This window comes from Balearica regulorum, chromosome 7, assembly GCF_011004875.1.
Source record: "Balearica regulorum gibbericeps isolate bBalReg1 chromosome 7, bBalReg1.pri, whole genome shotgun sequence".
Classification (NCBI taxonomy): Eukaryota; Metazoa; Chordata; class Aves; order Gruiformes; family Gruidae; genus Balearica; species Balearica regulorum.
Genome location: NC_046190.1, coordinates 5,727,412 through 5,743,695, shown reverse-complemented (window position 1 = coordinate 5,743,695; position 16,284 = coordinate 5,727,412). Strand labels below are relative to the sequence as shown.

Genomic DNA, 16,284 nt, shown 5'->3' with positions numbered 1-16,284 from the left:
GCAAATCTGGCCTCAGTTCACGACCACTCAGAGGCTGGATTAATTATTGCTCTCTGCATTAGAGAGCTCTTTTGAGGAGAGTTCCAGGAGCAGCCAAGGCATGAGGAATTACGACTCAGGTTTCTCTATAAATCCAGCATTATCCAAGTTCATACAAAGGACTCGATTTGAAACTACACTTGCTCTCCATACCCCCAGGTGGAGTGGTGTAGGAGGGGTCTAACGAAACAGATGTCAGAGTCCCCACAAGAATTTCCTCCTTCAAGGTAGCTTTCTACACACAGGCCAAGCCAAACCTTCGCTTCCTTTCTCCAGCAGTAAGCAATTGCTTATGGGGGCCTGTGTTCTATGAAATGCTGGAAGGAAAACATTGCTAACTCCACTATTTGCTCCATGACATGGAAGAGTAAGGTTGAGTGCTGGCTGCTCTTTCAAAAGATCAGAAACAACTGAGCAGGTGTAGGCAAAATGACTCTACTAATTAACGTCATACACTACATATACGTGAGCCAGGAGCGGAGCAGCTTCTACCAGCTGCACGCCAGTTTGGTTTCCTTTCTGCATACTACGAAGCACTGCATGTTGTTTATAGCCAATTCAGAAGCGCTGCTGAACTGTCATGTAACATTTATACGTACATACATACACACCCCTCCAATCATCGCTTCCTTGGTAATTTATACACGCCGAGGTAGCATCCACAGCAAGTTAGGGACAATGCTCTCTTCCCAAACTCTGCAAAATCAGAGGATGTTTTAAGGCTACAAGGATCAACAGATCACTGCCATTAAACATGAAGAGATAAAGACCATCCCTGGCAAGAACACTTGATAAAGAACAGGAGCCTCTCAGGCAGACTAGCAGAATAGCTTATGGATCAGACCAGCATTACCAGTGCTGATGAAATCATGCCTGAAATTTTGGCATCTTTTATCAGCAGGTGTTAGCCAACAATGTTAATTCTATTCAATGTTCCTGTACAGCAGGAGTCTCCACGTACAGCATTTCCTATTGGCCCAACGCTACTCAAAGTCATCTCGGTGGCCAAGAGCTCAAAGGGGTATCACTGCAGCTGGAGCTCCTGGACCTCATAAGTGAGCCAGCGAGGCCCACAGCAGCACAGGGATCTGCTCCTGCAGATGGGAGCGAGGGATGAACCTCCATAACCACTTTCTAAACTCCCTGTCTTCAAATTTAGAAGCCTTTTACATAAACCTGAGGTATTTCTTTCTGCTGCTGTCACACACTTCATCATTGCCAACTACCGGGCCCAAACATTCCTCTCTGCTTCAGTTTGTGGACCAGCATTAGCAATCAGCATAAAGTGAGACAGCAGGGAAGTGGACTCCATATAGTCCCTGCTGTCACTGCATACCTTCTCATAAAATTAAGCATTTTAATACTGACTATTAAAGAATTTCAGTTCTAAGGTTAAAACTTTGTCACCGACGCCAAAACCAGGCAGCCTCCTACCCACAGCAAAGCCTTGGCCACCCCATCCAACTTCCTTGCGCCACCCGAGCCCTCCCACTGAACAAGGCCAGCAGAGTAAAAGGCAATGCCTCTTTAAAATCTTTGGAGAAACTAATCAGGTGTATTCAAACTCTTTGTCCTTGGCTTCACCACCTTCACCTCCGATTTGAAGAACGGCACGGTTTCTCCGGCAGGCAAAGCTCCCACTGATGTTATCCCATCTGTCTCTTTGGATAGCTCTACAGCATAGCTCCAGCTTGCTGTCCTATCTGTGTTTCAGCTAAAATTCATCTTCGCTTAACACCTTGACAGCATAAGTTCATCTGCACACCCCTTTCTCATATGGCAGCAAGCTGGGGAAAAGCAAGCAAGCAAGACTAACTTATTTGGCTTGATCAAAGCCTGTTGACGTCAGTGAAAACAGTACGGGGAAAAAAAAAAATCACCATCAGAACTAGTTAAAAGCTATCTTTTTAAATCACACGTGTATCAGAGGGTTAAAAGAGACAGGAACATCCAGCAAGCCCAGGGCTAAGGCAGGCAACGTGAACGCTCTTGTTTTAAAATGTGAAATTATCAACAAGGTTTTAAGACCAGTTTGTCTTCAAAGCAAAGCCCTGTTCTCAGGCTGACACAGGGCGGGTTTCATCGGTCCCGTGGAGCAGAAGTCACGGCAGCAAGAGTTGTACAGCACTAATCTTGGAGCTCGCTTACAGTACTCCTCACACAGCGCACGCAGAAGCAAAAGCTTCATACATGTCTGAACAAAGAGGGGAGAGGCCTTATTTTGGTTTGAAGGAACCACGGGAAACAGAACAACGAGGAGCTGAAATTTTCATTGAAATTCTTTCAGTGTGCCCTAAAAGAAAGAGGCTACAAGAGGATATGAAAAACAACTTGTGACGTCTCGCAAACAAGTAGTAAATTTTTACTGTTCTGGCTGTTTCCAGAGACTGCGTTAATTTTTACGCACAGAGATATCATCCTTTGTACTCAGCTGCTTTGTAACAACTAGAGACAACGCTGGGGTCCAGCTTCGTTGGACTGGGCTGTCCAGGAGGCTCTGCCAAAGGTTTCCCGTATGCCTGGCAAAAAGTCTCTCTCCCACAGGGATGATGTCCTGTCCCAGCTGCGGTGGGTGTAACTCCCCAGCGCACCCAGCAATGCCATAAAGCACGCAGTGGGAGTTGTTATTGCTGTGTTACTGTGACCTGGCTGCATAGCTATCATCCTCCAAATTTGCTGTCCTGAAAACAGCTCTGCCTTTAAAGTAAAACGGAAAAGATTATGTAAACCTTTAAAAGCCCTCATATTTCCACACTTCTCTCCCTCTTCTTACACAGCACACTTGCTCTATTGAGGAACGCAGGTGTCAAATTATCGGATGGACAACAGTATTCTGCTTCCCCTGCTAGACACAGCTGACTGACCATACCTGTGCCCAGGCTCTCAGGGCAGGAGAGAAGCTCCAGCTCCCAGAGTTTCTGTGCTGGACCATCCTGGCTCTGCCTCAAGATGCATCTAGGTTGGACCTTACTCAGCTTTCAGGCTTGCCTCCCCTGGTGATGAAGTTTGCCAACGTGTGGTCCCACGTCAGGAGGGGAAATATCCCTCCATCAGGATCACACGCACTTCTGCAACACAGAATCCGTAATCTCTTCTAAACGTCGGACCAGATGCTGAAGATGACTGCTCTTGGGAAGACCCTGATTATACACATTTGTCATTATATCTCAAGTAATTCAGGTAAGTCCAGGTAAAGTTTGCAAGACAGAAGACGCAAGAGCTTTCATAGCAAGCAGTTAGGCTGGCCATGCTTGGACACAAACTTTGTGCTCCAAAACAAGAAAGTTTTTCTCTGTAATTTTCTACAGCTCTTGACTTCTCTTTCTGCACCCACACATTCCTGCCTTTCAGCGTACACTCCGAACGGCCAGCTTCCTACGAAGGCAGACGCACGCAAAATCAGCGCAGCTATTTCCTCACATCTGAACGTTTCTCGCTTGTTTATAGCGAACGAGAGAGATGCCCGTACAAACCCCTCCGCACACCACATCGCACGGTGACTCATCACCAGCAGATTTACACACCGTCCCCCGAGCCCAGGGAGCACCATCACCAGCCTCCGGCTGAGCAGCAGCTGCCAGAACTGCTTTTTGGGGGGGGGGGGGGGGGGGGGTGGGGAAAGTCATTTGATGGAATATTCATTCAAGTGTAGACACAGGAGGTTTTCACCAACGCTCTAGATGGTGCATTAGCACAGGTATCAAAGGAAACGTACATTTAAAACCGACTGCTGAAATGAAATTATGTTGCTCAGTAATGTACATAATCCCATCAGAAATGATGCTGCAGGTATAAACACTAACCAGTGCATGCATATTCACTTGTAAAGGCAGAATGCAACTTAAAAGCAACTATTCTGATCACCTAATTTGTGATGGTGATTAAAAAAGTCCCTAAAGAATGTATCATTTTAGACTTTCACAAGCATCCTGTAAAAATGGCAAAGACTAACTTTATTCCAGCTAATACTGAGTTCTTCACTCAGCTCAGGTTCTGACAGTATCAGTGTTTTTCTTCCATGAACAGTCAAAAATTTCAACATATTCATGCAACCTCTTAAAGAGAAACCTGAAAAAATAATGTTAATATTTTATATTTACAGAGCAGTTCAATATTCAAAAGTGCTTAACAAACTATGATTTTTAATGTGGCTTTTAAACTATAATTAAAGTAGATTTCACTTTATGTTTAAATGGAACAACTGCCGTTGAAGCTGCACCATGGGAACAGTAGTAATCCAAAGATGACCTAATGACTTAAAATCCTGAAAACCTGTACAATACAGCCACCTCTGGATTTCAAGTCACACAGTGGTTTGCACGGCTGTGAGAGGACACCAACATGAAGGTTATAAGGACAACCTTTCCTCTAAATAGCCACAGAATTTCACATTTTACGGATTTGTCCACACTTTGGTACTGCCAGATCTCTCACTCCCTTACCTCACCCCATCCCTCAAGGTTTTTTCTTCCCTTTCCTGTGGGAAGACCCCCCCAAATTTTCCCAATGCCATCACCCCCAGCCTCAGCTAAATACAACCATGCCCAAGTCTCGATGCCTACCACTCCAGTCTACCACCGAGCGTCACCTCCATCACTTCTGCCTCTGCTACACCTCTTTTAATCCCAGTGTGGTGGTCTCAGTTAGGATTCATTGCACCTGCCACGGGCATCGATCCCATTGCAGCCACAGGGTTGTCCAACCTCGGTGTTTCCTCCCACACCCGGGGATAACATGAAGGTGCAAACTCCTCATTAATAAGGCAGTCATGATTAATAACCTTGTGATGGCCTTTAATACAGTCCATCATTCATCCAGTCTGTATCACAGTTCATTTATGATTTTTCTATATTTGTGATAATTCAAGCTTCTTCTTTTTTTTTTTTTAAAGAGGATGTAACTTTTACCAATTTACTGCCAAATACAGAATCTTTTTTTTTTCCCCCGTAACAAAATTGTTGAAAAAAGACCGGACCAGGTCAGAAAGCCCCTCTGATTAGGCACAGCCATGGCTTTCAACACGTGCCAGTTGCACATTTAACAAGGCAGCAATCTTGTTAGCATCTTTAGACAACTCCTGCAAATTCCTACTTGCATTTCCACGAGTAGGATACTGCACGAATTAGAAGGCATGATTAAAAATGATAATAACAGAGCTGAAACAATATCCTGTTCATCATTCATCAAAAGAAAGAGAAATACCTGCCTTGGGGCTGTAATAAGACAGAAAGTGGGACAGGGAGACCAGTCCTCCCCCAGCAGACTCTGCAGGAAGCATTCCAAACATGACAAATTCACTGTTCACCCAGCAGATGAAGTAATGACACTAGTATTTGTCCGTAAAATGTAATTTAGCCAGACTACTCCAATGAAATCAGAAGCTTTAACGCTATAAAACTAGGGGGTTGGAATATTTTTACCTTATTAAGAAAGGGGGGGAAGAAAACATAAGCTTTCATTTTCCCTTAGCTGAACCATCACACTGTGGTCTTTGTTTTCGGGAGTGAACCGCACAGCCTCCAGCACTAAACAATTTGCGTAATTTCTTCTCAGATGCACACACCTTGCCAAAAGCCTAGTGCCAGGTGTAAAGTCCACACTCGGGCTTATCAGTACATTAAATAAAATCTTCTTCCCCCACGGCCTAACCAAATACCTGAGGGCAAGCATCAGATGGATTCCTTCACACTTCCAGCCCCCGTCTCATCATGCCCCATGCCGCAAGCGCTTGGGTGAAGACGTCAAGCCAAAGCTTGTCCATGCAAAGAGCCAGTCAACAACTACAGGCACATCTGCCAGCAATGCAAGTTTAGGCTTGGTTTTAATACCTACACTTAACTCCTGCCAGACATTAGTGATGCAACGTTCAAGGCATGTGTTTAGTTGGTGTCAGTTCCTTTTTTGTATGTAACATGAATCCCAAAAATAATTCTTTGGAAATTAAGGAACGTACTATAGTTAAGTCAAACTAATTCTGAAGTTTATTTTGACAAAACAAGTCTCAACAAAAAGCAAATAACAATGCGTATGCTTTTATGAGTTGGGGAATGACAAAATGGAAACATGTCTTTAAAAAAAAAAAGTGTGTCCATGCCATGTTCGCAACTATAGACTGAGAAGACATGAAAATCCAAAAATAAAACTGAGTAGAAACAAAAGCAAAGTTTTTTCTTCTGCCTTAACTAAGAGAAATATAAACAGTGAAGTATCAATAGCAAAAAGTAGATTTTTATTTTTTTTAATAATGTGCTGTAAAATGCAAGAATAAAATTCACCCTAAAGCCCTTTAAACCTCCAAGAGTTCAGATTAAAGTGGATTTTTTGCACACCCAACAGTAAAACCACTCATACATGAGATTTCTGGGGCACAAGCTTTAAGTCATTTAAAATGCTTCCTGGATGAGAAGTTATTCTCACACTGTTTTCATATGAAAACACAAATTACTGTTAACGGACAAATGCGTGGTAATCTGTCACCTCTGGAGTTCACTCCTCAGTAACGAGAACCAAAGGCATGGCTATTCGGTAAATTAGAAACTGGTCAAAGTACACCTAAACTGGCTGAAAAAAGGACTTTTTTTAAAAAAAAAATAAAAATTTGTGACAAGTCATGTTCATTTTTATAGTAAACAGCAGGGTCTTCTCACACATGCTTGGAAGATGTGTCGTGCTATGGCAGCTGCTTATGAAACCCAGTAAATGAGGTAATGTGGCGAACTTCATCTGAAACCAAACCATCTTTTGTTTCCCTGGATGATGACATTAAATAGGACAGAAATGGCTACCTGCACTAGGACTTGTTCAGACTAACCTTTTTTTTTTTTTGGCTGTTAAAATAAAAATTCAATTAGTTACCTCCATGCTTAAACAGAACTGCCGCTGCTGAAATCGTACTCTAGCGATAATTGCAATCCAAGAGTGATCTAATTATATACAAGTCTCAGTGGCTGCATTCCCACGTTGCTTCCTACAACCCGGATTCACTACAATACAACTCAAAAGTGAAAGCCACATCGTTTTCATTCATTCTCCCTTAAGACCGCATGACTTTATATATGTTTAATGAGAATGGAGTTAGTCTATTAGTAAGCTTACTATAAAAATGCGAGTTTCTACCTTCTGTTAAACACAAAAGAATAGAAAGGCACTTCAGCTGCATGTAAAAAACCAGCTGATGGGCTAAACTGTACAAGGGAAAGAACATTCTTTTAATTAAGGTAATGGATTAGGATTCAAGTACCAGCTTTACTTTTTGGCTCTGCCACCAGCTTCCTGTGTGACCCAGGGCAAGAAATTTCATCGCTCCACAGCTCAGTTTTTCATCTATAAAATGGACAGTGACATTTCCTTCTCCCGGCCCCTCCGCATTTCAGTTGTAAGCAATTACTACGCGCTGGCACGTTGCCTTGGACAATAGGTATCCGATATTAATTGAAGCCTCTGGGTAGTACTCCAATAAAAAGCTAAAATCGACTTGTCTCCCTTGCACAGGATCCTAACGGAGTTTTGTATCGCCACCATTTGCCGCTCCTGCAATCTAACGCGTTTGCATCCCGAGCAAAGCTTGCTTAAGTCCCTGTTTTGAAATGGAGGAGGAGGAGAGAGGAAAAAGTAGTCGATTGGGGTATCCCGAGCATTTAAATAATAAGGACAATTCCCCACTAACGCGGTCAACGTGCACAAGTATCCTGTGCAACACAGAGGGGCTGCCAATGCCGCGCTGCTTTCTTCTTCAGTATTTTCTACTCCCATTGTAAAAAAAAAAAAAAAAAATGCAGTGGAACGGTTTTGCCAGGTTTGTAAATCTGAACGAGACCATCTGAGCTGAGTTGACTATTTTAAGAGGGTTCTTGCAAGTAATTACAAGGTAAAAACGAGAATACTTCACACCTACGTTCTGACTGAAAACTACTCAGCCCTGCTGGCTCCAGGCTTTTAATTGTCAAAAGAGTTCAAGGTTTGGAAAGTTATTGGCATCAAGTAATACTGGATATTCCTAACTAGCGTTGTGTCATTATTTGGCACGATTTTTGCTGGGATACCTCCCAAATCTGTGACATAATCAGAGGGTTCTCTACATTACACTATACAGTCAGATGCTCATGTTAGTGTAATACGTTACCATGTTTAATACCATTTGCTATTACTTACACTTAATCAGCTTTGGAACCAGTTAAACCATATAGGAAAAGCAATTTCAGAGGCTTTCAACTGACAGTTTTGCACACACAACTTGACCAAAAATTACGACCTGAAGTTTCTAAGATGCGGTCTACATGTGCAATTGCTTCTAAACAAACAGCCATAACTCTTCACAACCCTGTGGGAACTGAAAATTCATATGAAAACAGAAAAGGAAAAAAAAAAAAAAAGGACACAAAATTAACTTCTGTAGAACTGTCTTAACTAGAAAAAACTGTCAGAGTTTCCCCTTCTGGCCAGCCTTTATTTACTGCTTCAGCAATTTTATGCCCAACCTCCATGATTATTACAAGTTTTCGGTAACACAGAAATGTCTGAGCTTTCTAACATCAATCCCCTTTTTGGGTTAAAATCCCAGAGCAGTATCTCTTGAGAGACTCACAGTAAATTCAACACAGATATCTTAGGGTGTGCATTCCCATACATATGTTTTCAAAGTAAACTAACAATTACAGCCTTTAACTCATCAAATTAAAGTAAGTAAAACAGTTAAGAACGCAGAACCCCAAGATGCAGACTGGGATTTGCAGAAGTCACTTTTGGACTTTTGGTTTGCTATCTCATAGGGTCCAAGCATCAGAAAATGCTGAATATTCACCCAAGGAAAATCAGGGTTCCTTTGGGTGCCACCAGCTGGGTACCCAGCACCCCAAATTGCTACTCACTTTTGAAAAACCTCATTATTTATTTTTCTGCCTCTCTGTAGCAAAGGAATAGACATTTAAATAAATGACATAATCCTTATTACCATTCCACTCATTCATGCAGGTCACTATAATTTACTGCCAGGAAAAATAAACTTCTGCATAATATTCCTCAATGTAAGACATTCAAAAGGCTCAAAGGGGGAGAGGAGGTGAGAGGGTTTCTGACAAATATTTACTCAAGTGACCACATCATCCATGAACACATTTGCTAGATGAAACATGGCATGGTAATGAGGAAAAGGAGCAGGGGACAGAGAAGGGAAGGGGAATTTTTAAGCAGTTTTGTTTCAGCAAGGAAAACTCCCAATATTGCAAAACTGGCTTTTTCCTCCCACATAGCCTACTACAAAACAGTTTCAAGCAAAACCAAAGTTAGGTCAATCTAGGCTCCCTAAAGGATTAAGAAAAAAAAAAAAACAAACCCAACAAACCTCCAAAAATCCCACAACTCATCATCTCCTTACAATCCTCCTGGGCCAGGCTCTGTAAATCCAGCCTTGTCCCTGGCGAGCCCACGCGAGCAGCCCGCGCCCTCCGGGGCAAGGTGGTCGGCAGAGGACTGATGCACGCAGAACACAATTTACACCATCTCTGGCAGCCGCCGCTGCTGCACCCTCCATACACTTTGTTTAAACAAGTGTTCAATCAAAAATGACTTTGCCAGTCGGTTCACCTCAACAGTACCCATAGCTCACTCTACTGAGGATGACAAAGTATCGCCAAGGCTATAAAAAATCCTCAGTGATGACTACCTAAAACCAAGTACAGGTGAGCCGGGTGGTTCACAGACTGGCTCTGAAGACTTAAACGTACTGGGGCTGCTGGCAGGGCTTCAGTCCGACGGCATTCCCATCGCAAAATTATCTTTTTCCTCCTCTGCTCCACAAAGGCTAGCTCTCACTGGTGTTTTTATGGGGAATGTTTTCACTTCTTGCTGCCTGAAAAGCTGGCACTCGTCTTCTTTTGGATTTGGGGGTTTATCGGAGATTTAAGTGGTCCCAGACAAAATAAGACATTACTTTTACAGAGCATCCAAAGCAATGAGAGCAATGTATTTTTATTTGTGTAAAAAAAAAAAAAATCAAGAAATAGGGAAATGAAGCTTTTGTCACTGTTTTGGCCATATAAACCTAAATTCACAGTGAGATTCTCACCACTGATCAGTTGGGCTGTCAGTCACCAACCAAAAATAGCTTACAATAATCAAATTAATTTTTTGCTTTCGATACTGATTGATCCAAAGTTCTATTCACAGCTTATGGTGCTCAGATCATCCCACAAGCCTGGAGAGAGCAAGGCCCATTCAAGACATACTTCAGAAACCGCAGCTCAGATCCCCGAAGGTACCCCCAGCAGGTCCTATTAGAACAAACTGCTTTTGGACAGCAATGTCTTCAGAGTCAACAAAACTGCTCACACCCATCCAGGCTAACCAGCAACAGTAGGGGTGAATGGAATTGGTTCCTGAGATTTCAAGCCCTAATTTAGCTAAGCACTTCAATAAATATGTGTACGCCTTATTAAAGTGAACAGGATTTTGGTATATTAAGTTAATATTAAGTTAAGACTAAGTATGTGCTTAAGAGTCCTGCTGAATCGCAGCTTTGCTACTAACTAAGAATTCAGACTAGCTTTTTCGAATTTGTCCTCAAGTAAAACCACTTCTTCACAGTTTTTGTCGCCTATATTTCAGGGACTCCTCATAGCCCATGCAACAGGCTATGGTCGGACTTCTGTTATAGTGCTGTGAATGCAAAGTATGTTTCCTGAAGCTCCAGATCTGCACTAGCTTCACCAAAGTCAATATCTAGCTTTTCATTTTTTAAAAAAAAATCGTTTCAGCTATAATAACAGCAATGTAAAGGATCACTTGACAGTTTTCATAACAGCAGTTATTAAAATTTGTGTTAGTACAATTGTATAAGTAATAAAATTGTATTACTAATTTTTAAAAGCATATCAGTATTTATTATTTATTCATCACAGTAAGCTTGTAGGTGTATCAGAGCCACACGAACTCACTGGATATTACACCTTCGCTAAGGCGTGGGTAAATTAGTCCTACAGACATGAGACAGATGAATATACAAAGTTATGTAGCAAGTGATTATGTGGTGAAATCTTATCTTTAAATACTGTGAAATGATCTCCAAAATTAATGCAAAATGTATCAGCTTAGTTCTAAATGTTTTAATAGAGAAACTCATTAATTAAAAACATCGTCTTACATGTGACAGAGTTTTACTTACCAACAACGTCGAGATGGTACGTGTGATTGATGGATCCGTACTGGTTTTCCACTATGCACGTATAGTTTCCTTTGTCAGACGGGACCACGCTCTCCATGATGAGACTCCAGTGCTGGTTGCGGACCTGCCGGGTTGTAACCAGAGAGGTTGGGAACTTCACTAGCATAGTTTCACCCTCTTCCCCTCCAAAAGAACTGTTTTCTGAATAGTTAACCTTTTGTAATCCATGTTTAAAAGCCTCTTCTGTGCTCGTTTGACAGTTCTGGACACTGAAATATTTTATTTATTCCTGATCGGGTACAGCACGGCTGCAGCAGTGAAAGTTTTCATGCCTTCTGCTATAAATTTACCTCATTCCTGATGCAAGCACTGCAGACATCGCTGCACAATCAGTCCTACCAGGCTTACCAGGACGGACGGCACCAATTACCCAGCTTTCCCTCTCAATCCACTCCAAAGCAAATTCACACCCTCAGGATATTTCCCATCTGTCTCCAAACGGCCATCTGATAACATGCACTACCCACCAGCAATGCAGGATGGATACGATCCCCTAACATCTAAACTCAGGCGTTTTGGAGAAGCAAAGTACGGAAGGGCAATGTTTGGGATCCCTCCCACAGACACACCGAGCGGCCACATCTCTTGCTGCTCTGGGGTACCGTGAGAAAGAAATGAAGATGCTGCCTTAGGAAAAATGCCTGAAGAAAATCCACAGGGAAGCAGAGCATAAGGACATACATTTATTTCCTACAATCCTTCTCGGACAGAATATATTAAAGGTGCTGATTCTGTTCCCATTTGAACTCCAAAGGAGTGTTGGCATTGGTCTTGCAGGAAATGGGATCCAGCCCAATACTGGAAGGATATAGAGTCATCCGGAACACATATATATTTCCTGCATCATAAGTTGGCTCCCAAAATGACCTTTTGCTGGCTATCCACTAATCCCTTGTTTTAGCATTACATTTCTGACAAAGCGCTCAAAAATCTTAACATCATGTAGCTGTAACGTACAACTTTATACTGCAAAGTACGTATTTTAGCAAATGGAATAAAATACAATCTGGTACAGTAATTTTAATCATCCAAATGGAAAGTGGAAATTCAGCGCAGCACACCAGAAAAATTTAGGGACCATTCAGCAACACTTCCAGTACTTACATTCTTAAAAGATCATTACAACTATAGGTCTGAAATCCCTGTTTCGTGCCTGACTGTTGCACAGGTCCTTATCCAGCAGGAAAAGGCTACGCAGGGCTGCAGCCCCGGTGCCAAGAGCAGAGCCCTCACACTAGCTGGAGGCAAAAGTGCCTTCAGTTCAACCCTTGCAAGAAGAGAGTCCTCTCTGTAAGGGGCTCCTGGCTTTCCTCATCCCCCCAGCTAGTAATTACCTGATTAGCTAGATAGGACTATTATTGTTCAGTTACAGGCTAATAATGTTAGCTAACGACTGGCCATGTGGGCTTTGAAAAACAGAGAAAACTTAGACCAGATTCCAGCAGCAGGTGAAGGGCTTGGATGCTAACCTAACGTCACAGAAATGTGTCACACGACCTCAAAATTTCCAGCCCAAACCTAGAGCTCCTCTCCCCAGCTCCCACTCTTAATAGTACACATCAAAACTATGTATTGATTTTTTTTTTTCCACAGCATTAAGAGCTAAGAAATAAGCTTATAAAGATAGAAATAGTTTATCAATGTTATTTTATTGTCTCTTTATTCTGTTAAGCAACCTTGAAAGTCAAAATTTGGGTCAGGAAGAATTACTGTCATAAACCACTGGTAAATAACAAACATAACAGCTACATATTTTGAATATTTTACTTCTTTATAAGCTATTTGGGGGGAAACTTGGTCAAAGTGACCTGAACTTTTTGCCATTACAAGTTACATCACACTTCTCAGAATCCAAGCAAGTGTTTCTAAATATTTGACTGCAAAACAGGAAGAACAGATCATGGTTCCACGGAAGTTAAGACAAAATAAAAACTGGTAACAAGCTGTAAGTAATTAATTTAATAGGAAAACAAAAGAGATTGTTTAGCATTCAATAAGAAAATACAACTTACAGCCACAAGTAGATATACTAGATGGCAATATTAAAAAGTATTTGTGCAATTTCCCTTCTTGTAACGCCAATGAGAAGAGATAGTATCTTTATAATAAAACAACAGCTTATGCTTCTTCAGTTTAAGCTAAACAACCGCTGTAGAGGCCCAAAGCATTTATGACACATCGTCACACAACTGGATTTATGTCACGAATCTGGATTCAACTAGACTCAGCTTGTTGGCTTAGTTTTTTCTGGTCACAAGTGCAGCATTGCAAAGCCCAGAAAAACTCCCCTTTGCTGGAGACGACGGCATCTTCTCCCGCTGAAGACTCTTAAACTGAACCTTTCATTCTTAGATGTGCGACGGTCCTGCCGCATCCCTGAAGCGCCCTGATCCTAGAGGCTTTGCTAACATGGTCTTTTTAAGCAACGTGCTGTCACTCCCTGGCCTTTGGGTAGCACAACTGGTGCCGTTACTGACAACCATCACCAACATCACACCAGTTTATGTAAAAGCTAATTTCAAAAGAGGCTCAAAGCTTCCATGGTACAAAGGTCTTACACCAGCCTTCTGCATACAGATGAACTACAACAGTGATATTCTTTTTTTTTGGGGGGGGGGGGGGGGGGGGGGGAACAAACCCAAAAAAACCCCCACCCACCCTTGTGACTGAAGTTGCAAATGAACGGTCTCTTTGGCAAGGCAGGTTAAAGCCATTAGCTCCCTCCTGGTTGCTCACTAGAGCCCTTCTAACTGAAGACACCAGTCCTGCAGCTCCCCCAACACTCCCTAATAAGTGTCCCCGGGTAGTACCAGCTGGGTCTGTTTAAGCTGTTTACATAGATGACTTGAGCTCGTCTGGGAGACAGAACATCTTAGGGAGCTCATGTGAACTAATCCACTAGGAAAAAACATGAGGGCAGCAACAAGCCACTGAAAGTGGGAGCATCCTCACCAGGCATATGGGGTCCAGAAAAGGTGGAACACGTGTCCGCAGCCAGAGACTTACCAGTTGTAGGAAACCCTTCGAGCTGTCCAACCTGACCAGCTCCTTGCCAGCTACTATCCTAGTGTTTCTACTGTTTTGTTCCCTGAAGCCCTAATTCATATTGAGTTCTTTCAAAATCCTGGAGAATACCCACACAGTTCCACCCGCTCCATCACTTGGTCTTCAGGGTATCCCTTCCAATTCATCATTGCTTTTTCTTGATATAGGGAAATTCAGGGAAACCACATGCTGAATCACAGCTTGACCATTCACACACTTTGCCATCACAGTTTAATAACTGCTTTTGCCATCCTTTTTTTTTTTTTTAGTATTATTAGTAGTATTGCTTTGCAATACCTATTTTCATGGTTTACCTGTGCTTCATACTCAAAAATGGTACTTTATTTGCAAAAGGATGGAGATAATAAATATAATCTCAACATGGTTTTTCACTTACTTGTTATGCACACTTCTAGCAAATTACTGAGGTGCTTTTTTTTTTTTTTGCCATCTTCTCCACCAAATGTTTAACCAATTCTTCAGACAGTCTCTCCGAACAATTCAAATTTTAAACTAAATCATCAATATCAAATGCATACAACTGTACCCTTAAGATAAGAGCTTGGAGGTGGGAAACCTGAACTAGAGTCAAAATGCCAAGAAATACTGGTCAGAAATATAGGAAAGGGCAAGTAGTGTTTCATAGAAACATTTTGCTTTTGGAGTATCATACAAAAAATTGTGGATAGTTTTGTTTAATTTTGAAATACATGTCTTCAGTGAACAGATACATCATGAAAAGTTGTCGCTTAGCAAAAAATATAGTAAAAAGAGGTCAATTTTAAGTGAATTTCTAAAGAAAGAAGGATTAGAAACAAAAATGTGATTCCCCACAAAATCAGCACAGTTCAGACATATACTGGTTCTGCTCAGGCAGAGAGAACAAGTGCAGAACATCCATACCAAAGCCATAGGCTTTTACAGTTCCTGTAGACAGAACTCTAGTCTGTATTTACCTGGCTGAATTTAAATGTGTATAAGATGACTGTAGTGATGAAGCTTATCAAAATGCATATGTGAAAACACACACATGTTAATACTTAAACAGTAACAACCGATAGAAGTACATTTGCTTTCCGGGTGGTGTACAGAAAAGTAAAGGCTCCTGTGGTCTCTCATAGAGGATTTATATTACTCACTCAAAGACATTATAAAGTGCCTTTAAATGCACAAGCAAGAGCTATTGTCACTTTAAAGACAGATTAAAAAAAGACTAAAAAGGTTTTAGACATTCAATAACTTAACTCTTTCTCCTTGCTGTAGGAGTTTGGGTATACCTTGAAAAATAATAAAAGGTTCGATTTTTAAATTCACCACCCAGAATTAGTCATGGTGGAGGAATTTCGCTCTGGAAGCTATCTTGGCCAGCACATACACCCTTCTGCTAGGCTGCCGGAGTGCAAATTGACTCAAGACATTCCCCAGTCAGCAGGACAAAGTGGTACAGGCCACTATCTGATTGTGATAAAGGGAAGAGATTTCTTAGCTCAAGGCAGCAGGAGAGAGGTGGCTGGAGTTATTACTGGAAAGCTTCACGTTTTCCTTCCCTTTACTTTGTTCTTAAAGTCTTCAAGGGATGATTGCCTCTTCCGAAAGGGGCAGATGGTGTTACATCAACTGGTGATGGCAGATATGGCCAAGTTTGAGCAACTAGAATAGCTGGAGCCAAAGTATTATGAATATGAAGATCTCCAGCAAAAATGCTTTACATATAGCAACGCCCAGATTCAAGACAAACTAGTGTACAAGAATTATCATGAGTTGCTGTGACACCTGGCTGAACAAAGACCAACATGGAAAGACTCAGTCCTTTCTGAGGATTCCTGCATTACAAATTTGTCGGTATCGAGATGTCAAGAAAATACAGTTCTCCCTTTATTTCAGAATAATTTTGAACTAAGCCCATGGTGACCTCGTCCTTCCCCTCTAACAAGAAGAGGGAACAGCCTCCAGAAGCTCTGGAGGCCTCATTCTTTAACATC

The 16,284-nt window shown here is 41.8% G+C and overlaps 1 protein-coding gene across 13 annotated transcripts in view; it reads right to left on the bottom strand.

The window, feature by feature from the left end:
- The window catches only part of FGFR2 (fibroblast growth factor receptor 2), an 85,228-nt gene that overhangs the window by 38,188 nt on the left and 30,756 nt on the right, over nucleotides 1-16,284 (bottom strand). For all 13 annotated transcript variants that reach the window (XM_075757732.1, XM_075757734.1, XM_075757730.1 and 10 more), the window contains one exon: nucleotides 11,198-11,321. In XM_075757732.1, the coding sequence (XP_075613847.1) occupies nucleotides 11,198-11,321 (124 nt within the window). The remainder of the gene's footprint in view (nucleotides 1-11,197; nucleotides 11,322-16,284) is intronic.